The sequence below is a fragment of the Pyrenophora tritici-repentis genome, chromosome 1 (genome assembly GCF_003171515.1).
Source record: "Pyrenophora tritici-repentis strain M4 chromosome 1, whole genome shotgun sequence".
NCBI classification, from domain to species: domain Eukaryota; kingdom Fungi; phylum Ascomycota; class Dothideomycetes; order Pleosporales; family Pleosporaceae; genus Pyrenophora; species Pyrenophora tritici-repentis.
This window is the reverse complement of record NC_089390.1, coordinates 4,650,245-4,672,701: the sequence shown is the minus strand read 5'-3', so window position 1 is coordinate 4,672,701 and position 22,457 is coordinate 4,650,245. Positions and strand designations below refer to the sequence as shown.

Here is a 22,457-nt window from a genome sequence, read left to right as displayed (position 1 = left end):
CAGACTAAGGAGCTCTGGATGGCATATGCTGCCACTAGACGATGGAGGGACGAGACTGAGAAATCAATATACCATGCAACTCACGACGACAGTGGCAGTGCCTCGACTGTAATGCGCAGTATCAATGCCAGTGGATAAAGAGTGGGTGTACTGCAATGGCCAATGCAGGTAAATGAGCAAGGGAGTGCAGTGTCGAGGAAGTAGGTAAACGAGTAAGGAGGAGCAGTGTTGAGGAGGCAAGTAAATGAGCAATTGCTGATGCAGGTAAACGAGCAAAGGGGGTGCAGTGTTGAGGAGGTAGGTAAACGAGCAAAGGGGTGCAGTGTTGAGGACAGGATGACAGAATGAGGGGTTATAAGCTGGATCCCGTGCTAATTATGGATGATACCATCGCTTATAATTGGTACCTATACTACCTCGAAAGACTTGAGCAGTGAGCGGTGAGGGGGCGCAACATATCGCTTACTGTAGGCAGGTACCTGACACCTCAAGGAAGGTACAAACGGCCACAACCAGAAATATGCTTCATCTCCTCATATCCCAATACTATTTTCAGATAAATTACAGCCCATTCTAGTCTTAGACACCCAATTTTGAGTATATAAGCCATGCATCTCTGATACCATCTACTATTGCACCTCCTATGGCTGTTACCTTGAGTGACTGATTCTGCGATGTGTAGGTATGTAGCATCCTTATAATCCAAGGAACCTTTTTAAACCTTTACAAACTTTTCTTTTCAAAACTGTCGAGATACTTCAAGTCTTCCCTTTGTGCTTTGCTATTAAGATCTAGCTGCTAATTAGGTACTGTTGCGATTTACTCTAAGCGCAGACTAGCCCGTGAAATTATTCAACTACTAAGAGTGTACGCTTCCTAAAATCACCTCATTTCTTAAATTAATATGTATATCCAGCAATCATCGAAGTGTTCTTGTCCAAGTTGGCCATGGTGTTGGTGTTCCTGATGTAATGATAGTGCACGGACCTCAGAACGCGACATCGGCTCGAATATTCAGCGTCACTTTGCGGCCCCAACACCATCCTCACAACACAAGCAGCAAAATGCCACCACGATTAAATGTCACTGCGCTCACGCGCACAGTCGCATTCCGACCTAGACCACAAGTACAATGGCATGCCCGACCTACGTTCCGACTCGCCCAATTGCAACCCCGCCTGTACTCGGATACAACCAAGTCTCCAGCTGCCGACCGGTCGAAGCGAGAGGATGCGAAGCCGATCGAACATGTTTCCGAAGAGGCGGCTTCTATGGCGAAAACCATGGGAGAGAAGGGGCCTGATCTCAGCCAGGGTACACCCATCGAAGACGTGAGGTCATGTGCAGAGAACAACTCAAGGCGGAAACTGACAATTGCCAGGTGGTGAAAGGCGACAAGGCAGCACAAGAAAACCTGCCCAAAGTTATGAAAGACAAACTCAACTCGCAAAAGCCAAAGACGACGCCCAACATGACACCGAATGGCACACGGTCATACTCTACCATGACGACACAAAGGAGTGGGGACACTGGCATGGACATGGGTCTCGTAGACTTGCAATCTGCCTCAAAAGTGCCTACAACGCCTGGATTGAAGTTCGAGATGCCTTCCCTTCCACTTCCAAAAGATGGTCATATCAAGCACCGACATGACCCGATAGTCGATCAGGTTACCAATCTGCTCATGCGACATGGCAAGAAGAGCGTTGCAGAGCGAGTAGGTCAGCCATCCACCAAAAATAGCCTGCAGTCGACTAATCACCGTGTTTAGACCATGGCACTCATTCTGCAACACCTACGAACGTCACCCATTCCCAACATTAAACCGGAAAGACCTCTGCTTCCAGGCGCGCCTCCGCCATCACATCTTCCACTCAACCCCATACTGTATCTCACTCTCGCTATTGATTCTGTCGCACCTCTTATGCGCATCCGAAGTCAAAGAGGTGCTGCTGGAGGTGGTGTCGCTCTTCAAATCCCTGTCCCACTTGGACAGAGGCAACGACGACGTGTGGCTATTGATTGGATCATTTCGGCTGCATCGAAGCGGAGGAATATGGGCAGTGGAAAGGGTAGCTTTGCTCAACGTATTGCCCAGGAAATGATTGCTGTAGTACAGGGCACAAGCGGCATCTGGGACAGGCGCAACGCCATCCACAAGCTCGGCGTGGCTGCGCGAGCCAACATTGTCTTGCCGAGGAAGAGGTAAAAAGCTTTCATATGGGTCACTTCTCAGTAGAGAAAGCGCTTCATAAATGTATGTATAATATCGGATTGAACAACGTTACCGCTGCGGTGGACCCTATTAGGTTTTGACATCTATCCTGCATCACTTGACATGGCTAGGTAGTAGCTCATATGACACTTCGTGGTTAGACTGGGCGAGTGCCAGCTGTAGCCCGGACGCCGCACTTGCATCCGGAGCACAGCCACACTTGGTAGCCGCCCCGTGGCCGAGCCGTCTGGGCAACATCCGATGGAGGAGACATCAGTTCATCAATTCACGCTCGCTGTTGGACGTGTGCACGCAAATCTGGACTAAGCAGATACCAAGTACCAAGCAATAAGGAAGCCTTTCCGCGTCCGCGTGCTGCATGAAATAGTCCGTCTTGTCCACGTCGCAAGACCGTCCCTGCGTCGGAGACGTTGGTGGTGATCTGCACCGCCAAGCACTGCCAACCCGCCAGATCCTGAGGGGTTTTGAAGCCCACTTCCCACCGCCTAGACCAAGAGCACCCGCGACCATCGACTCGCGCTGACTGTCCCTGAGAGCCTCACCATCGCTGGTGCTTGCTTGCTGTTTCTCTTCCATATGTCGTCCGCTTCCATCAACGTGCTAGGGAACAACTTGTTCTCCGACAGCGGCTAGCCATATACATCTTCCATTACTTTCAGCTCCAGTCCCTGCAATTATAACTAAGTACCCCACAACTGCCATTAGTATCATCACGCGCTCCCCCCACATATCTCCAGACGGGCGCTCGCTGTTGCGCGCCTGTATTTGTGGTCCGTTTTCCTGGCACCAACTAGCTGCGTCTATGATGCTATAGTACGACGCTGAGCAATTGATATCGACCATCACTCGAGCTACCCCGCGAACACGACCGCGCTCCACACCCATTCTTCGCCGAATATTCCCAAGCTTCATTCGCACCACACTAGCCACGCGACCTGGTGTCGTCGAGTACTTTTCCACGCACCTACACCGCAAACACCGCCACCATGGCCTCACTCGAAGCCGCCATCGACGAGGAGATGAGAGAGGTTGTTGCGCTCCTGGAAGGCAACCAGAGACCCAGTGGACGTCGCGCTGAGAGCCCAACTGCGCGCGCGCAAAGCCCTGGTTCGGCTGCTTCGCCCATCCGCAGCATGTTGGACGTTGATGCGCCCGCCCAGCGCAGAAGTTCGAGCCGTGGAAGCACCGGTATTCCATTCGCCATGCCCTCATCGCCGCGTCGCGTAAATCCCGAATCGGCGTACAAGTTTGAAATGCTGCCCTCCATCGACGCACATGCCATGCCCAAGCGGGTGTCGCAGGGCGGCAAACTGGATACCGCTGCGAAGCCTCGCGCCATGTCGTCTGTATATGGGAACTCGACCGGATTTCTTGCCTCATCCAACTCAAAAGACAGACACAACTCGGTGAATGGACCCATCGCCAGGTCAAAGTCTGGTTCTCCAGGGCCTGGAAGATCTGCTTCGCCAGCGACGCGCATGCTAAGCCCGACACCACCCACCTCTGCTTCACCCAACACCTTTGTCACAGACTCAGGCAAGCGCATCGACATGGATACCGCATACCGCAAACTCTCCGACTCTGCTTTGGCCCGCTCGGAGGGTGGTCTATCCTCACTTCCCAATCGCAAAGGGTCGGATCCTGCTAAAGGCACTACTGCTGCCCCCGGCGGAGGTGTTCGCCTAGCTACCGACGACGATGGCGAAGACAGTGCTGCTGTCGAAAGTAGTGATAACGGTTCGGATAGTTCCGACTGGGAGGATGGGTGGAGCGGCGGCACGAAGAAACGAGAGAGAGGCAGGCAGCGGTCTAGAAAATCTTCTGTAGGTACCGACAGTATGGGGAGAGAAGTCATCACTGCTAAGAGCTTGCTGGCTGCGGCGGAGCAAGAGCGTGAGTACTACCTGCAATACTGACACAGAACGAGGCATTGACTTTACGCAGGGCGAGATGTAGCCGTTTCCTACAAAGTGCGATCATTACTTGATCCGAACATCAGCGTCACCGGTCCTAATGGCAAACTGTCAAGAAAGATTTCATCTGGAGTCGTGCACCCTCACACGAGCTTTGACCAGGGCGGTTCCGGCCTCTCGACTCCAGTCCATTCAGACCACGAAGATGAGCTTGCAGAAATCAAATCCGCTCAACAGCTCTCGTTGAATATCTCGCCTATCCAATCAAACCCAGACGCACACCGTTGTGTCCGGCAGATTATAAGAGGTGACTATGTGCAATTTGCAGAGGATGCTACCAAAGGGCTCAGAAGACAGCGTGTATACCTCGTGTCCACTGATCTCAGCGACGAAGCTGCATACGCTCTAGAGTGGACAATCGGCACAGTTTTGCGTGATGGCGACACTCTGTTGGCAGTGTATGCTGTCGATGAAGAGACGGGTGTTGCAACGACCGATGCTACTGGCGCGCCTATCAGTCAAGGGACTACCGGAAGACAGGAGTCGGATCATTTGAAGCGAACGTTGTCCAACCATGACGGGCTACCAACAGCACAACAAGGACCCTCCGCCCTGTCCAACTCACTCATGGCAACAGAGGCAAACCTCAAAGCCATGGGAAAAGCCGAGAGAGACCGATATCAGGCCTGTGTAGAAGTATCGGATCGATGCGTAAAGCTGTTGAGGAAGACACGTCTTCAAGTGCGTGCTGTGGTTGAGGTATTCCATTGCAAGAGTCCCAAGCACATGATAACCGAGGTGGTGAGTTTGTTCAAAACATGTTTCACACTTGAGCAACATGCTGACAGTGTTTGACAGATTGACTTTTTGGAGCCCACGCTCGTCATTCTTGGTTCGCGTGGCCGGAACGCTCTCAAGGGGTAGGTTTACATCCCCATGGTTACATCCCTATGGTCGAAGACAGACTGACTAATTTCAACAGTGTTTTACTCGGATCTTTCAGTAACTATCTTGTCACTAAATCATCGGTGCCAGTCATGGTTGCACGGAAACGCCTTCGGAAACACAGCAAGTACAAACGGCAAAACGTCCGAATGTCCAACGTAATCGCAGGCTCCAATGATAGGCTCGCGAATGCAAAGATCGACTAGCTGTTTGTTTGGGGATTTGTCAATTATGCGTTTCGATGACTGTCGCGTACGGCTGAGCGTTCAACGGCGCAAAGATTTGAGTTATGGTGTTGCGAAACGTTTATGGTTTGGCAGCCGAGGACTACGCACCTGTTATGGTAATAGTTGGAGTATGGAATGGTGTTCTTGGGTCGTACATCTCTCTACTCTGTACTGGGATCGAACTTCTTGTCGCCTGCCTATTTTTGTCTACATCGTGATTCGGCGTGAAACGATTGATGAGTCGATTATGACTATCATGGCCAATGGCAGCACTGACCCCATCAGCACAGTTCAACCTCCCTGGTCTCATGGAAGAACACGACACTACTTACAAGGCTTTGCATTCGAAGCGGTATGTACTCGGAAAATTTGGTGCCGTGGGAGATTACAGGACTGTGTAGAACACGTTGCTTTTTTCCTTCTAGAACTTCTAGCTTACACCTGACCGTTGGGCTGAGCGAGCCCATGCACCACTGTTTCAAGTCATACTTTTTTCTTTTTCCAATCACGGCTACTCCTTCCGATGATTACGACGTCATCCGATCTTCCCGCTTTCGTCCTGCATGAGGTCCGTGCCATACCACACAGCATCCCGAGTATCTGGCTCACTCAATCTACCATGTTCCAGTATGCTCCACTACGCTTCATACGTCCAAAGCCCCCGTTGTCCACCTGCCAAGGCCTTGTGTTTCCCCGCAAATGTGCATTGCGGCGGTTAATGCACGAGCGGCTGACAGAAGACGCTTATGCATTCCACCCTGTTGTCACGTCGTCTACAGATGAACCCAAGACGTGTGTGGGCCTGTGCGTCGGGAATCGTGTATGCCTGTAGACAGTTCAAGGGTCATGGTTCTTGTAAAAGTGGTGTACAGTATCAAAAAGACCTGGATGCCATGTCGCCAGGCTTACCAGTCGTCCATCAAGTACTTCTACAGCTTCGTTATCAAGACTTTGAACTATGTACATTCCTATCCAAATGGCTCTACCAGCACCATCCCCATTCTTCGCCCGATTCGGACAGTGCGAATTCCTTGATGTCGATGAGGACGAGCTGGACACAACGGGTCTTCAGGCGCGAGTTGTGAAGTCATCTACAAGAGAGAAGCTCCTCAGCCGACAGAGATGGATGGTATCGACACCAGCCACCGACCTCGAAGCGACTACGCTCCTACAGGACCTCGGACGTCTGGCACCCTCGCTCGTCAAAGAATTCATGCCAAAGAGCCACGCGGAGAGCACATTCCCCTTTCGGCTGATCAACGACGTCGGTTTCCAAGGAGAAGAAGACAGTTATATCGCCCTCAGTTATTGCAGAAAACAAGGCATAGCAAACATACCGAGCAGAGTGATAACTCCCGTCGGGCATCTTCCCTTTGGGTGGCAGAAGGAGTTTGAGCAGTTCCCACTACCGACAAGTGCAGCACTGTTTCAGGCTATCATAAAAGAAAAACGCGCAGGAGAGGGGCTGTGGTTCGATCAGGTGTGCATTGAACAGGAGGAAGAATCAGACAAGACCGCACTCGTTGGAGCTGTTGACAGCATCTACAAGAATGCGAGGGCAGTTGTTGTAGCGCTGGACGACATTGTAGTCACGCCGGACGAGGAACAGTTCCTGCGCTACTACGTCGAGCAATATAGCTACACCAACCTACACCCAAATCAGCAACCCAACACAGGACTCGATCCGCCTTTCATGCAGCAGTACGATCTACTCAGGACACTGCTCGAGCGCATCATATGTTCAGAATGGTTCGAGCGTGCATGGTGCACCCATGAGATGAAGCTGGGAAGAAGCCACGTCTTTTTGGTCCCTTGCTTACGACATTACGAAGACGAAGTCCAGACCATCCTCAGATTTACTGGTGCTTTCTTTACCCATTTGCTGGCACTGGCTAGTGAACTTGCAAATTTCGCACCGCAATCATCTGCTAAGATCCATTCACTTTTGGATTTCTTCCAACAAAACGACGCTCTCGATAACGACATACTCTTCCCTCAAAGACCCGATACTCCCCAGAGCCTAGTCTCGACAACAAAGTCGCTGTTTCCGCTGATCTATGACACTTTCCGAATGAAAGCCGGGGGAAACCCACGGCTACCAGAGTATCTTAGGAGGTTGGATGCGAATCGGGACAAGACGGGCATCACACTGAATATGTCGGGCTTACCTCTAGCCTTGGCACCTTCAAGTCCCTTTTCGAGACCCAACATTGAGGATGAATGCCTTCGATCACTACTACTAGTAGGCATCGCGGCGCGAGATCCAGTTGCACTCTGTACCACGGGCACACCACTTCAGCTTCACGACGGATCAGTATCATGGCTATGTCGGCCAACCAATCTCGACGTAAAAGCATCTAGACCGACTCCAGCGCGATTTCCAACACATGCAACTCAGATTGTTCAAGCAACAGATGGTAGAGCAGAGTATGCACAACTTGATCTTGTCTTCCTGGAACTACCGCACCGTAGGCAACCTAGCCCTTCATTCCCCGCACACGTCGTTCGAGCTCGGATGATCATTGATCTTTGTGTTCAATACCAAATACCTGGATCTGGCTTTTGGGGTTTCTCGCGCGCGCCCGACCACCCGCGCACACCGGCTTTGCGCAACATGTTCATCCAAACATTGGCCTGTGTGCTCAAGTGCGGACTCCAGTGGTTATTGGAAGTCCACACAAGCATCCAAGAGCCTAACGCACCATACATGGATCCTTACACCATGGAGATGCTACTTAATCCCCAGCTCATACTGCAAAACTTTATTCTATTACCAGAAGGGCAGGCAGCGATGGTATCGCTCATCCACTTTTTGTCTACCATGATTTCATCGGGTATCCCATGGCCATCAGGCGCCTCGGAACGCACACACGGCCCGCTTATCGTCGCCGCGCCCGCTTCATCTGCGTACAACTACACCGGAGCCCCTACACACAGTGGCAAAGCCATCATCTTTGCGCCATTCGAGCATTCCAAGACCTTGCTCATCGCCGTTCCCGCGGTGGTCAAAGACACGGAGTATGCCCCCTTGGCGCGAGGATGGATCTTGACGAGCATGAACCCATTCACTGGAGGTTCCAAACCAAGCGTCAGCTGGACGCTACAATCAAAGGGAGTGATATTTGGGGATGTGGAGTTTAATGCAGGATTGGCTGTTTCTAATGAGATGGATGTGAGGAATCATCGGGTACATGGGCCTTCACGTCACTGAAAAGGAGTTGGGGTTGAATTTGGTATAGATTGATGACACTATAGACGGGTTGGGCATAACGACTTATAGACTGTATATAACACTTTACCTACGGCTTTCTACATAGAAATTTGTATATTGTATATTATATTCTGTATACTCAACCACATCTATCTTACATCCCAACCATCAAACACTTCCAATGATCTGTCACCAACCCGGCCGTCCGTACAAGCCAACCACCAACATCGCCGTCTACAAACTTGTTGAGCACATCAATAACCACCAAATCTCCACTCTCGCACAGCAAACACCCCAGCCCTTTCCCACGTGTATGCCCACGCGACACCACATCATGCACGCCACCAAGCAACATCATGATTCGCCACCCATCCCCCTTCTAAAGCCATTTTGCCCTCAAACCCACAGCTTAACCCAACCAACCCCAGCCCAACCCAACACGTCACATCACATCGTATCCACTCCGTGCATATCTATTCATACACTCACCCCTCCCCTGCCCTGCCTTACCCTGCGAATCCCAAACCCCACCCAATCCACGTGGAAAACCGTAAATCACGAACCTCGGCTCACGGCTCGGTTCACGGCAACTTGGCTGCTCCGTTTTCTGAAGCACAGTATGCACACTTTACTTTTTTCTCGTGTAACTGCCCCTAGCCCACCCAGTGCATCCCAGCTCCCCTGTCAAAACGTGAATCTGCCAATCTACACAAACGGTAAACGTCATCTTGTTGAACATGACAACAACCCCAGTCCACCACCAGAATCCACAGACCATGGTCCCACAGATGCACGAACCACACTTATCGTACCCTGAGTTCAGTTCAGCCTCAGGTTTCAGATGGGGCATCGCTACCGCACCTCATCGCACGGCAGGGTAGAAAGGCTTCCACGCATCCTTCTAGAAGCCTTCCTGACCCGTAATTTTCTTTTTCTTTTTCCTCTCATCGCTGCGTTGCGCTGATTCAAACCCCCAGTCCGTCTTCTCTCTCATGCCTTGTACATTGCATCATCTCACGCATACGTACGCATATCCATCTTGCTTCCTTTTTTTTCCTTTCTAACCCTCTCCCTCTGTCTCTCCCGAGTCCCCCGACCACCCGCCTCACCGACATCAACGCCGTCAGCCACACCACAACATCCTGTTCGGCGATCTGCCTGACTCAAGACTCGCTGTTTTGTCGTTTTGTCGCGCGTTGATTACACGGCTAGGGCATGGCTGACATGGGCTGAACAGGGGGGTTACACACATCAAAGAAGCAGAACCACCACGATAACCACAAGGGGGTTATGTTTAGCTACGTGTATAGTAGGTATCTACACACACACATACACACACACACACACAAACATCATGCAAGCTACGGCAATCTTGATACGGTGTCGATCAAACCGACAAGGGCAGTTTGTGCATGCAGCATGCAAGTCGAGTCGCGCGTCTCGCGTGGTGGGCTCAACCCGATTATGCAGGTAGACAAGTTTCAGATCTTGTTGAGATTTTTTGGTTGTTTCTTTTTTCTTTGAATCCTTTGCAACTCGCCTTGCCTTGTTCTTGCTCGGCTGCGACTGCGGCCTTTTCTTGGTCAGCCCGGTAGAGATGAAACTTCAATGCGAGGGGGGTTGGGGTTGGGGTTGGAGAGGACCCTGTTTTTTTGGGTTGCATACGCGCGCGAGTAAGTGCTCGTACAAGGAATTTCGATTAGAACAGGAAGAAAAAGCATACATGAAAAGACGCGCAATGATGTAGCGGTGAGTTGCATGTGGTGTTTGTGTGTGATATATCACGTATCAAGGTTTTTGCTTCGTTAATACATCATGATATATCGAAGTCTGACATGGCCGACTCATTATCCCCTTTACTGAGCGAAACAGCTCAAGTCATTTCTTTCCCGAGCGGGTTCAGCTCTTCTTCAATGAACTTGTTCGCAGAGTATAGCTCTGTGCTGCCGTATACCACACGTCTTGGACCAGCACCAGCTGCACTCGTTCTTGAAGCCCATGAGGAGAGGTTACTCTGCTCTACCATGGAACCACCGCCTACGGTGAAACAGATAGCTTCCGTGAATGCAGCGCGTTTCTGGCCAAATGTAGCTTCAAGGCCTCGACTTTGCTGTTGTTGGTTCCGCGATTGGCTTGCTGGCGGTAAGGTACCGCGAGCATTCGATGACCGCGGATCAAAGTATAGGTAGTTTTCTGTCATAGCACTTTGCGCAGATGTCGCGCTTGATGGATCACAAATGGCCTGTGAACATTAGCAGTGACCAGTAATCGGTTGAGGGGCAGCTTCGTACTTCGACTATCTTGGTGACTGGAAGGTCTGAGTTGGACGGTATGAATTGCTTGATCCCACTCAGTACACCAGAGATATCCAGGTTAGCAGAAAAACCACCAGCATCCTTGAGCCTTGAGCTCAAGTTGGAAAGCCCACCAAACAAATTAGTCACAGGAGCTTGTGCCGGCTTTGTAGGTGCAGCCATGGTTGTCATTTTGCTGATTGAACGAACGCTAGCCACGTACGCTAAAGCGCTCGTGTCTGCACCCGCAGCTTTTAGTGCCGATTCGAAAGATTCCAATTGACTTCGCGTAAGCTCCTGCGCTGTGGTCAGGTAGAATTGGATGAAGAACCTCAGCTTGTCTGTTGGATCGTTGCCGCCTTCTCCACGTATTATCTGCAAGACACTCTCCGGCGTCTCTTTGGCTAGGTCGGCTTCGCGTTGGAACCATTCGTCAAGTTTTCGGTTGCGAATGCCGTCCAACAAGGACTCCAGTATTGCCATATGCCCTTCCAAAACGCGCTTTTTCTCTTGAAGTGCGGGTAGCTGGGCGATCGCACCCTTCAAGTGTGACGCAAAATTCGCCTCGGCCAAGTCATCTATAGACTTGGATGGGGTGTTCCTTGTTAACTTCTCCGCATCTTGTTGATACATTTGCCATTCATTCGTCACATCCTCGGCTGCCTCAGGGAAGGGCAATGCTGCGTTGCGGCTCCAGAAGTAGTCGGTGGCAGTAAGGTCAATCGTATTCTTCTTCACACTGCGAATGAATCAGTTTGATGTTCATATATCAGGAGCAAGCACAGTACCCTTTGGATGGGTCCTCTTTGTCCAGGGGAACCGTAAGAGTTACAGTATTGAGGTGGAAGGGTAGACAATCAGCCACGAGACTTTGGTAGATCCAGCTGTGACCAAGAAGCGCACATAAACTGTATACGTTAGATACTGTGCCACAGACTTGAGCAAATGTACTTACTCTATGCTCCTATCTAAGATGATAAGCACAGGCCGTGGCGATGAGGCCGCAGAGGAAAAACTTTCCTTGCTGTTGAGGATGTAGTCGCGAAGTTTTCTGTCCAGCTTTGCAGCGATGAGCTCAGCGGCACCTCCCTTTGGACAGCGAATGATAGGAGCTACAGCCATGGTGACCACTAGGAACATTGGCAAATCATGTCAGTTTGTTTCTTTATGGAACTCGATACAACGGCAGAATGACCACCTACCAACTGAGAAGAGACCAGAGACTATCCGATCGATCAGCTCATCAAGCTCCTGATCGGGTGTGTTTGCACTGTTGATTATCCGGTAGGCGTTGGGGATGTTGAGAGAGAACAAGTCACTGTTGGGGGTCGAGAAGTTGAGGAACCTTGATCAAGTCAGTGGAAGTTGTGCATGTGGCTTATAGGGTTCGTACTGGTCGTATATTTGGGCTATGTGCTCAGCACCCGAAGCGGCGACCTGTCCTCCAAAGTCTTCGAGCAGTGCCCGGGGTATGCTTGAGAGAAAGTTGATGTATACGGGCTGGTACATTGCCTCTTGGAGGTCCTTTGCGACCAGGTTTATGTTCTCGGATGTGGGGGATATGAGATATATGGCTGGGGTATCGGGGATTGGGTGTCGCTTGGCCTTGATGTTGAAGTGGACGGTGACCTATAAGACACTCAGTACTGTGTGGCAGCGCTGCAGGAGGTTGTCAACATACGCCGGCCGCCCGCAAGTCGTTCACGCGCAGGACAGTGCTGATGACATCGCGCGCCTCGGAATCGACCACGAGCACCTTCCACTGGATTTCGGCCGTGTCTGCGACAGGATTGGCATCGTCTTGGGCGTCGGCGTTTGTTATGGGCGCATTCAGATGCAAGATACGCTTGATCGCAGCTGTCGGTGTATTAGTAGTGGTGTCGTGATATGAGACATGTGGCAGCGGAAAGCAGTACCTATCTGGCGGTCCCTCAGAGAGGTAGGAGGAGACATGTTGGAAAGTGGGATTGGCGCCCGCCGCTACACCAAATTATTTGCATGCACAGAGGGTTAGGCAGTGTGAGGGTGGAAGATGGTCGATGTGCACGCAAACTTGAAAAAGACACGGTGGCGCGTGTGCAGCTTGCCCTCCTTCACTCAGCAGTTCCAGTTCCGGATCCGTGTCTTTGGCGATGATGATGCTCGAGCTCACCGTGGTTGCCTGCCCCACCTGAGGCTAGCGCGACACGCTACTTGGCGAGCGGGCGAACCTTTGAAAACGGGCTCCCCCCTTCGCGGGCTCCCTCGCTCCTAAACTCACCTCGCCCACAACAACCCCATCCCCCTTCTTCCCTCTTGACACTCATGCTACTTCTCAGTGAACTCTCGCCCACCTAAATAAGGGCATCTGATTCTGAGGCTAGATTCTACTTCGAGTCCTTGCTTTGGGGGAAGTGTGCGCTCAGGCTGGCAGAGGCGTTTGTCGGGACAGGCGTGCGGCTGTGAAGGGCAGAGTGACCAAACCATCATCTTCAGCATCTGCTACTAATCCAGGCCCATCGTGGACTTCGGCTGCCTTCGCAGGCAACAGACGGTAGCGTGTCAAGCAGGCACAGCGCCGCGTGTGGTGTGCTCTGGGTGCGCGCAATCGTCAAGTGACGCCCAAGCCGTGTGCTCGTCATCGCATAATACGCGACGCAAAAAAGTGCCGTCTCCATAAAGGCCAAATCTGCACATCGCGGACCGGGGGGACACGCAACACGGGCACTGCGTCGTGAGACAGCTGAAGGTCTGTCGCTTTCGAGCACCAAACCAAAGGGACCGCAGGCAGACAGCAACGGCCTCGGTGAGTCCGCAGGCCGGTCGCGTTCTGCAAAGCACTGCAGGCCCTGGGCAACAGGCCTCCTTTCACAGCAACTCTACGCTACCGCCACAACCGGAAGCTTTATCGACCTTTTTTCCGCTTTACATTTCCCCGAATCGGCAACCTTTCACACTTGTGACTCTGCGCCAGTCCATTTTGCGCCTAGTGCGTCTGCATAGCCGCCTAATTCAATCCTGTTTGACGGTCTCAGACACTTGTGCGTTGCCAACCAATCACAACCCTGCAATTGACAGCTGACACATCTGTTAGCCAACAAGCCAAGCCACTCGCAAGCCACACATCATGGCCTCTAATCACGTGCCGAGTGACCAAGTGCCCATCCAGGGCCAAAACGTCTACGACCCTTCATACCAGCATCTCTTTTCTTCTGTCGACCGCTACGGCACCCCCTCATGGGAAGCTCAGCTGCAACACCATTCGGGTCTGCCACCCAATGCATCGGGTGGCCAAGCCTGGCACCATAGCTTTAGTCAGCAGCAGCAGCAGCAGCAGCAACCCTTCAACGCCATCAGCCAGTCCTATGGTGGCCCAACTCAGGGTCTTCGCACCGCCTCACCCTACCAGTATGGTGGTCAATTTTCGCAGCAGCCGACACTGGGCAGCTATGGACAACCGTCAAATGTTGATCCATCTCTGGGATTAGACCCAAATGCAATCCGACAGCAGCAGCAGTCACCGTATCAAATGCCGATGCGCACTGCACCTCCGCAATCACATGGTATTACTGTGACTCCCCAAGCTTTACAACATCACGTGCCCTCACTACAAGCTCGGGCCACTGCGACTCCTCAACAAGTAAGCACTTTCACTCTCCGACCTCCAAACAAACACTAACCGAGTTTAGCAACAAAGAAGCACGGCAGAGGTTTTCACTCAGCAGCGTTCTGCACCAGCTTCTTTTGTCAAGCCGGTGCCTATTCCTGAATATGAGATTCCCAAAGGCAGGAAGTCGGGCGGGCTATATGTTGTTGATCAAGCTGCTCTGGCGAAAGCCACTAATTCTGTTCCATTGAATAAATTTGTGACTTTGGGCTCGGAGCCGTTCCATCTTGCTACCAATAGAAGTAAGCCTAAATGCATGAAATGTTCACCTAAAGTAATGTCTAACACATGTGTAGCCGCGCTCCCCGTATACGTTCCTCGGCAGTCTCTTAAAGATCTGAAGAAAGCTGGAGCTGACAGCAAGAAGCTTCGGGCGAAACAGTTGGCAACCAAGTCCCAGTCAAGAGCTCTCAAATCTACTAAGAGGCCAGACTTGAAGAGAGAAGTCAGTGACAGCGAAAGTTCGACCGACTCCTCTGATTACGACACCGACTCCTCGGACGAAGAAGAAGAGCAAATGCCGGTGCCTGCTTCAAGGCCAGAAGATCCTGATGCAGCTGTACGCTACGATGTCATCAAAGCTACATGGTATCCATCAACATCGGTGCCGAGTTCAGACCAGATCAAGACTAGCATGCGCGAGATCTGGGAAGTCCTCAATACCATTCAGAAGCGGTGGCGGGCTGATACTAAAGCCGTGACAGAAGCAGAAGAGCAAAAGAAGACAGGTGAGCTGCCCGTGCTTAAGAGCCGAGTTACTAGTCAGCGTGACCTTCTCAAGTCTGCCCTTGGGGCGGCGCTCGAGTCTGCCCATCCTGATGTGCTCTATCAATTGGGACATATCAAGCCATTTTTGTATCTTTGCTATCAGTTTTTGGCGAACCGGTTCCATAGTAAGGATTATGATGGGCCCCTGTCTGCAGTCATATACGAGGTGCTGTCGCGTTGTGGTACCTTAACTTCTGAGGTCCTTGAGGAGACCAAGCTCTTGAAGGCACTTGCGTCTATGAAAAAACACGCAAATGAGAAACACAAGGCTTTCATACAAAAGGTGATCGATGGTGCCGTGGCCAACTCTAAGAAGGCGAAAGCAAGTCCGCCACCACGGGTCGAGCCAGCCGAGAGTAAAGGCCTCAAAAGATCTGCCTCGGAAGCCGCGGGCCGTTCACTGAATGAAAATCCTTTGATGAAGAAGCCAAAGGCCCCCGAAGCTTCCGTCACCGCGAAGAAAGATGTTGCGGGTGCAAAGACCGTAACCGCCTCTACAACTTTGACTGTACAGAAGCGACCTGGTGAGAGAGCTGCAGCAGCGCCAGCTCCCGTAAAGACACGCGTCAGCCAAGTCACCAATAAACCTTCAGGCATCTTTGCTTCCCTCACTGCGGCCGCCAAAAAGACAGCACCACCACCAGCTGCTACGACAGGTGCGAAGGGTGCCAACGCAGTCAAAACTGCCGCATCCGCAACGAAAGAGAAGAAGCCTGCGGCGGCAGCGAAACCCGCATTTTCTTTCGCTCAGACCATGGCCTCACTTCAGAAGCCCAAAGAGCAGCAAGCAGCGCCTGTCAAGTCTGAAAAGCCGCTACCTGTTGAGACTGAGCAAGAAAAGGAGAAACGCGAACGGAAGGAGCGTCGAAGACATCTACGTGTCTCTTGGCGGAATGATGCAACGCTGGTTGAGATCAAATATTTCGATCACGAGGCTGACGATGAAGAGATGCATCACAAGGAAGATCACCTTGTTCGCGACGCTGGTGACATTGGTGGGGAAGGCCACATGTTCAAGCAACACAAGGAGCTTGATCTGGACGATGACGATGAAGAACTGGATACTGAGCAGAAGTCTTGGAACCCACCGTCTCTGGTCGACTTTAGTGTTGTACGCCAAGAGGAGCGCGAGCGTAATTACATGCCATATGGAGGTGGCTTCCTGGAACCGTCGTGCCCTGAAAAGGAAGCCAATGTGCAACGCGAAAACGCTACGCTGATGGTCTACTACTCTAACACTGACGATATTCCACCGTCTCCAAAGGAACCTTTGGAGCTAGCGCAAGAGGATGCGGCGGCTGGCACTGTTGTTCAGTTTGGAACTCCACCAGACATGGTGCTGGCCAAGTGCCCACAGGCGCCCACCCCAGCGACTGCACAGGACTTTAGTCATTTGGAAAACCTCATCAAGCAGTTGTCGGCAACCAACGCACCTCCAGCTCCTACACCAGTAGTTCCCGTCGAGAATGTGTACACACCACCTCAGCCTCCAACAGCTTCTTGGGACGGCGCTAATATTCAGAATATTCTCAACTCAATTACCAACAGCCAGGCTGCTCCCCAACCCGCTCCACCTGTGTCATTCCCATCACAGCCGCCAATGCCACAGCCGGGCATGCCGCTAGATATTGCCGCAATCATCGCGAACATGCAGGCAGCGTCTGGAGGCGCTCTTCCTCCCCCACCACCACTACCAACAGGATTCCCTCCGTTTCCATTTCCCATGGCACCCCAGCCCCAGCAACCTGAGGCTGCAGCATGGTCTCAGCAGATACCGGACGTCGCTTCCTATCAGGCCCAGTACAATCAGCAGGTCAACGGCGGGGTCAAGCGGCAGCGCGATGACAGTAACGGCAGCAACGACCGCAATCAAGGAAAGCGGCCCAAGAACCGTGGTGATCATAAACCGCACAAGGTACTTGCGTGCAAATTCTTCCACAAGGGTCAGTGCAATAAGGGTGAAAACTGCACGTACATTCATGACCTAAATCCCAATTAATTGCCCCAACATCCCTGTCGATGACAGGCTTTGTGCTTTGCTCATGGCGAGTTCAGCTTGTCTGGTTGAGCCATTTTTGTTTTCTCTTCCAAAATCCAGCAATAGTCTGGTTGCAGAAGGATGGGGGATTTGTATAACATGAGCCTTTTCTTTAAGTTTTCCTAGTCATTATCGAGCATCTGCACGCATACCCCTGTCTATACCCGCAGGTCTCGAGGCATTTACAGGCGTTTGTCACTAGCATCCAAGCGGGCAGCATTGGGATGGCGCAGGATAGGGTTCACGATGAACGTGGACGCAATGGACGTTTAAAAGGGGAAGGGGAGGGAAAGGGCCAAGCATTTAGCATTAGTCTGGCTAAAGCATGTGGCCAGACAAATGGCACTAGCGTAATTAGTCTTTAGATTCACACATTGCCCCAACAAATCGCAACTGCAAACAGTGAAGTGATTGCGTTGTGATGTGATGACGATGAGTGTTTGCGTGCTCGGATGCTCGACGTGGTGTGGTTGATGTGGAGTAGCGCGAATCAACCGGTTCCGCGACCAGGCTTTCCCGCACGGCAAGCTCCGTCATAGCTATTTTCTCAGGCATCAGACATCACCTAACCTTGGTCGAAGTACGCCAGCCCTCAGTCCAGATAACCGACCCCGCTCCATCACGACGGCAATCGCTGCAGCCTCCAGATCCGCACCCTTGGCGCCTTGTACGCTGCTGGTCTCGCCTTCGCAGCGCTTCTCCGCACCCGAGTCATCGCTCCGACGTTCACAAGCCGATCTAGGACCACCACCCCACGCCGACTCTATCGCGCCCTCGTACTCGCCCACCATCCAGACCCCGCAACCATGGCTCCAGCCCGCAAGAGGTCCACCAACATTGCGCGTCGCAGGCGAACGGATGACGAAGATGAGAGCCAGTCGGTGGCAACGCTGGCCGACGATTCCCAGAGCGACGCCTCAGTCCTGAGCGACGTCGACGAGGATGCCGATGCCGACAACAGCGACCTGAGCGAAGTCGATAGTGCGCCCTCGCTCACACAGGGAAAGTCCAAGCGGAAAGCAAACGGTGCTCGAGATGCAAAGCCCCGGCAGAGCGCCAGCGACCGCCAACCCTCCCCGCCTATAGCCCGCTCAGATGTCGCCTTTACTGCCCTCAAGGAGACGGAAATCATGATGAATGGGCTGAAGATTGGAGAGGGCGCCAACGAGGCCAAGGTTGTCGATTTTGAGACGGGCGTGGCCGCCGGAGAGGTAGCACCTGCTGTCGGCGCGCCCTCATCGCGGGCGGAGACCCTGGCGGAGCGGCGGCGGCGGGAACATGACGAGTACAAGAAGAAGCGTGACTCGGACCCAGCTTTCATACCCAATCGTGGAGCTTTCTTTATGCACGACCAGCGGCATGCTCCCGGCCAAAACGGCTTCCGCCCTGCTGGCCGTGGTCGAGGGCGGGGTGCTCCCATCAGAGGGCCGTTCTCTCCTGCAAAGTACGTTGAAATGCAGAGCCCCTTTTCAATTCACATGATACTAATGTGTGCCGCAGCATGAGACCACAGCCCCCAGAAGCTACCGACTCGCCGTGGCAGCACGATCTTCACGAGACAGTCAATGCCCCTGGTTCTCAGGCACATCCCCACCCGCCTTCAACTGCGTCTAATCAGCATGCTTCAAATGCACAGTTGTTTGCTTCGAGAGTGCCACCAGGGCCAGCCCAGAAAGCTACGCCGGCTCGTAATTTTTCAACCACAGTACATACTCACAATGCCATGGTTCGGGTATTTTTGCCCAACATGAAGGGCCCTATACATTTCCAGAACGTCCCCATAAAGCAGCATACTCGCCTTCCAAACCACCGACCGCCCCTCCGCCGCGATAAGCCTGTTCGTATATCGCTACCTCCGGCCCCACCCCGATACATTTTCCCAACTACCGAGCGCTCATTTATCTTCATCCCAAGGGCCCTTCGACCCAACCAGCAGGGCTTCGGTCGGGGTCGCGGCCGTTTTGGTTCCTTTGGCGGAGGCTTCTCGAGCAGGCGCACAAGCGCATACGGGGGCAGCGTGTACTCGCCAAGCGTCGCAATGAGCAGGCGTTCATCTATTGCACGAGAAATGGGCCGCGACAACCTGGTATCTCCCGCTGGATCTATCATGTCACGCAATGGCGGCTTTGCTGACCCTAGCCGTCCTGTGGTACGTCTGCCGCCCGGCGGTCCAAGGATGCCGAGCGGGCCGTCGATAATATCGCCCACCAACGGCGCAGTGCAGCCACCATACCCTCTTCCACAGAAGCCGACATTCCGTGAGAACTGGCAAGGTCAGATCCCCATGCATCAGCCTCGCCCACAGAAAACTGTGTCGGTAGCGGGCATCGAGTCGCCTGCTTCCATGAGCTTCAACCCCCCACAACAACAGGAGCAACAGCCTTTCCATCAACAGGTCCCTGCACATATCAACGGGGCCACCCAGGCAAACGATCAATCTTTCTACCAGCACGGGCGCCATCCCTCATACCCTAGCCAGGTATCTACCGGAACTCCTCTTAACAACATCCCTGAACGCGCAATCCACGCGCCCACTTTCCAGCCATACGCACAGCCTGGCTTCCAACCACAAGCCTTTGTCCCACAAGGCTATTACTATCCACAGAACAACGCTCAACCACAATACATGGCACCTGCTGGTATGGTACCCATGTTTGTCCCTGGTGCTCAACAACCCGAATATGTCATGCCAGTGTCTGCCCCTCCTGTCGCCGCTCCACCAGCTCCTGCAGGCCCACCCAATATGGTCGCTTATGAGTCTAACGGTATGACATACTATGTGGACTCGGCTCAACTGTATCCTGCTCCAGCCGTGGATAATTATGCTCAGCCCAGTTATGCCGTACCTGGCATGGGAGGCATGATGACGCCTGGTCCGGACGGTGCCTACTACTACCCTCAGCAGATGCAGCCGGCAGCCTACTATCCGCAGCAATAGACGATTAGACTAAGATATCAAGTCGGTGCTGAGTATCTGCGTTGCATTCCAACCGTTGTTCGCAATCATACAATACATTCTTTGCAATCGAGCCGGGCGCGTTTTGCTTTTGATTACGATACCTGGTGTTCAGGCGAAGCACACTTTACAGCGCATTTGGTCACCCTCTTACGACAGCGAGGAACCCAAAAAACATAACATTAACTTTTCGGGGAGGCAGGTTCAGGTCTTTGTTTTTGCTTTTACTCTCCAGTCTTGTTTTTTTGTTGTTGGAACAAGAAACGATCTGCTTACGTATGCATGGCGTTCTGCGATTGCGACTGCAAACTGCGATTGGGTTCCGTTTTGGGTATTCTACAATGTTCTAATAAAGTTTCAAACTTGATTCCTCGTAAATGAAACTTGCTGGTCTCCTATTCTGTAGTCTTTTATTGTATCATGGTAGGTAGTCGTGTGTTTGGATATCTACCGGGGTTAGACCGGCATCTTCGGTGGGCGGATGCTTGGGTCTTGTCTGTGGTTTTGATTCTTACTTATCTGTTTAAATCAAGATCAGTGACCACTATGAGTTACGAGAACAAAAGAGTGTCGTCAATTATAATATTGAGTGATGAAAGTGCATTTCCGTGTTGCTAACGTGGCCGGGATGGAGCTGGTGACATCAGTAACAAGGCTTGGCGCGTCAAGGCGCTAAGCTCCTGCATGTGGTTCGCATCATGGCAAGTAGTTGAGGCAGCTCTCATCAACCACCATCTCGCCTATCGCGCCCCCATCAGACGACGAGACAAGCGCACCGCCCCCGAAGTCTTGTCTCCCGAACCGCCACCATGGCGCCCACCAAGGACACCATGTTCCGCTCAGCGGACATGTCCTTGACCCAGCTTTACATTGCCAACGAGATTGGCCGCGAGGTCGTGTCTGGCCTCGGCGAGCTCGGAGTGATGGATTTCAGAGATGTGAGTATGAACACACATAGTCTGGAGCTTCGCGTGCAGCTCCGGGACGGATGCGCTGAGATATGAAGCTGACGAGACGTGCTAGCTCAACTCGGAGACGACCGCTTTCCAACGCACCTTTACTCAGGAGATCCGCCGCCTCGACAACGTAGAGCGCCAGCTCCGCTACTTTCGCGCCCAGATGGAGAAGTCCAACATCGCGATGCGCTCCATCTACGACTTCAACAACCCCTTCACAGCGCCTTCGGCCTCTGAAATTGACGAGCTTGCGGACAAGAGCCAGAGCTTGGAACAGAGAATCGCCTCGTTGAACGAGAGCTACGAGACATTGAAGAAGCGCGAGGTGGAGCTGACAGAGTGGCGTTGGGTGCTGAGAGAGGCGGGTGGCTTCTTCGACAGGGCCCGAGGCCAAACCGAGGAAATCCGGCATTCTGTCGATGACGATGACGCGCCGCTACTCCAGGACGTCGAGCAGAACGGAAACGGAAACGGTGATGCCGGTGCGGAGCGATCCTTTACGGGCATGAACATCGGCTTCGTTGCCGGTGTCATCCCCCGCGAACGCATCGCCGCCTTTGAGCGCATCTTGTGGCGTACTCTCCGTGGCAACTTGTACATGAACCAGTCGGAGATCCCCGAGCCCATCATCAACCCCGAGAACAACGAGGAGACCAGCAAGAATGTCTTCATCATCTTCGCCCACGGCAAGGAGATCATCGCCAAGATCCGAAAGATCTCAGAGTCACTTGGTGCCGACCTCTACAGCGTTGACGAGAACAGCGAGCTACGCCGGGACCAGATCCGCGAAGTCAACACCCGATTGAGCGACCTCGCTAGCGTTCTCAAGAACACAAAGTCGACACTGGATGCTGAATTGACTGCGATTGGACGGAACCTTGCGGCTTGGATGGTCGTCATAAAGAAGGAGAAGGCTACCTATGAGACACTGAACAAGTTCTCATACGACCATCAACGCAAGACGCTTATTGCGGAAGCATGGGCTCCTACCAACTCCCTCGGACTGATCAAGTCGACCTTGTCGGATGTCAACGAGCGTGCCGGTCTCTCCGTACCTACCATCGTCAACCAGATTAAGACGACCAAGACGCCACCAACATACTTCAAGTCGAACAGGTTCACTCTGGGTTTCCAGACCATCATCGACGCCTACGGAACGATCAAGTACCGTGAAGTCAACCCCGCTCTGCCGGCCATTGTCACTTTCCCTTTCATGTTCGCCGTCATGTTCGGTGATGCTGGACACGGTGTCATTCTTACTCTCGCG

At 52.6% G+C, this 22,457-nt stretch overlaps 7 protein-coding genes across 7 annotated transcripts; 6 read left to right on the top strand and 1 right to left on the bottom strand.

Moving 5' to 3' along the window:
* Positions 1 to 1,064: 1,064 nt before the first annotated feature.
* Positions 1,065 to 2,209, top strand: PtrM4_018410 (mitochondrial 37S ribosomal protein uS7m; the record flags this gene model as incomplete). Its single annotated transcript, XM_001931710.2, has 3 exons — positions 1,065 to 1,331; positions 1,382 to 1,717; positions 1,772 to 2,209. The coding sequence occupies 3 exons, from the start codon at positions 1,065 to 1,067 to the stop codon at positions 2,207 to 2,209; spliced, it is 1,041 nt and encodes a 346-aa protein (XP_001931745.1).
* A 1,013-nt stretch (positions 2,210 to 3,222) lies between these two features.
* Positions 3,223 to 5,300, top strand: PtrM4_018400 (UspA, Universal stress protein UspA and related nucleotide-binding protein; the record flags this gene model as incomplete). Its single annotated transcript, XM_001931708.1, has 4 exons — positions 3,223 to 4,129; positions 4,181 to 4,950; positions 5,008 to 5,069; positions 5,132 to 5,300. The coding sequence occupies 4 exons, from the start codon at positions 3,223 to 3,225 to the stop codon at positions 5,298 to 5,300; spliced, it is 1,908 nt and encodes a 635-aa protein (XP_001931743.1).
* A 979-nt stretch (positions 5,301 to 6,279) lies between these two features.
* On the top strand, positions 6,280 to 8,532 carry PtrM4_018390 (HET domain containing protein; the record flags this gene model as incomplete). The annotated part of the gene is made up of 1 exon (XM_001931707.2): positions 6,280 to 8,532. The coding sequence occupies one exon, from the start codon at positions 6,280 to 6,282 to the stop codon at positions 8,530 to 8,532; it is 2,253 nt and encodes a 750-aa protein (XP_001931742.1).
* A 1,873-nt stretch (positions 8,533 to 10,405) lies between these two features.
* On the bottom strand, positions 10,406 to 12,779 carry PtrM4_018380 (SEC1, protein involved in synaptic transmission and general secretion, Sec1 family; the record flags this gene model as incomplete). Its single annotated transcript, XM_001931706.1, has 8 exons — positions 10,406 to 10,774; positions 10,824 to 11,565; positions 11,615 to 11,734; positions 11,782 to 11,956; positions 12,029 to 12,171; positions 12,220 to 12,455; positions 12,508 to 12,683; positions 12,743 to 12,779. 8 exons carry the CDS (start codon positions 12,777 to 12,779, stop codon positions 10,406 to 10,408), a joined length of 1,998 nt encoding a protein of 665 aa, XP_001931741.1.
* A 1,555-nt stretch (positions 12,780 to 14,334) lies between these two features.
* On the top strand, positions 14,335 to 17,239 carry PtrM4_018370 (FAP multi-domain protein; the record flags this gene model as incomplete). Its single annotated transcript, XM_001931705.2, has 3 exons — positions 14,335 to 14,445; positions 14,495 to 14,714; positions 14,769 to 17,239. 3 exons carry the CDS (start codon positions 14,335 to 14,337, stop codon positions 17,237 to 17,239), a joined length of 2,802 nt encoding a protein of 933 aa, XP_001931740.2.
* An 845-nt stretch (positions 17,240 to 18,084) lies between these two features.
* Positions 18,085 to 20,216, top strand: PtrM4_018360 (Btz multi-domain protein; the record flags this gene model as incomplete). Its single annotated transcript, XM_066103322.1, has 2 exons — positions 18,085 to 18,722; positions 18,779 to 20,216. The coding sequence occupies 2 exons, from the start codon at positions 18,085 to 18,087 to the stop codon at positions 20,214 to 20,216; spliced, it is 2,076 nt and encodes a 691-aa protein (XP_065965524.1).
* Positions 20,217 to 21,043: 827 nt separating this feature from the next.
* Positions 21,044 to 21,238, top strand: PtrM4_018350 (uncharacterized protein; the record flags this gene model as incomplete). Its single annotated transcript, XM_066103321.1, has 1 exon — positions 21,044 to 21,238. The coding sequence occupies one exon, from the start codon at positions 21,044 to 21,046 to the stop codon at positions 21,236 to 21,238; it is 195 nt and encodes a 64-aa protein (XP_065965523.1).
* Between the last annotated feature and the right edge of the window lie 1,219 nt (positions 21,239 to 22,457).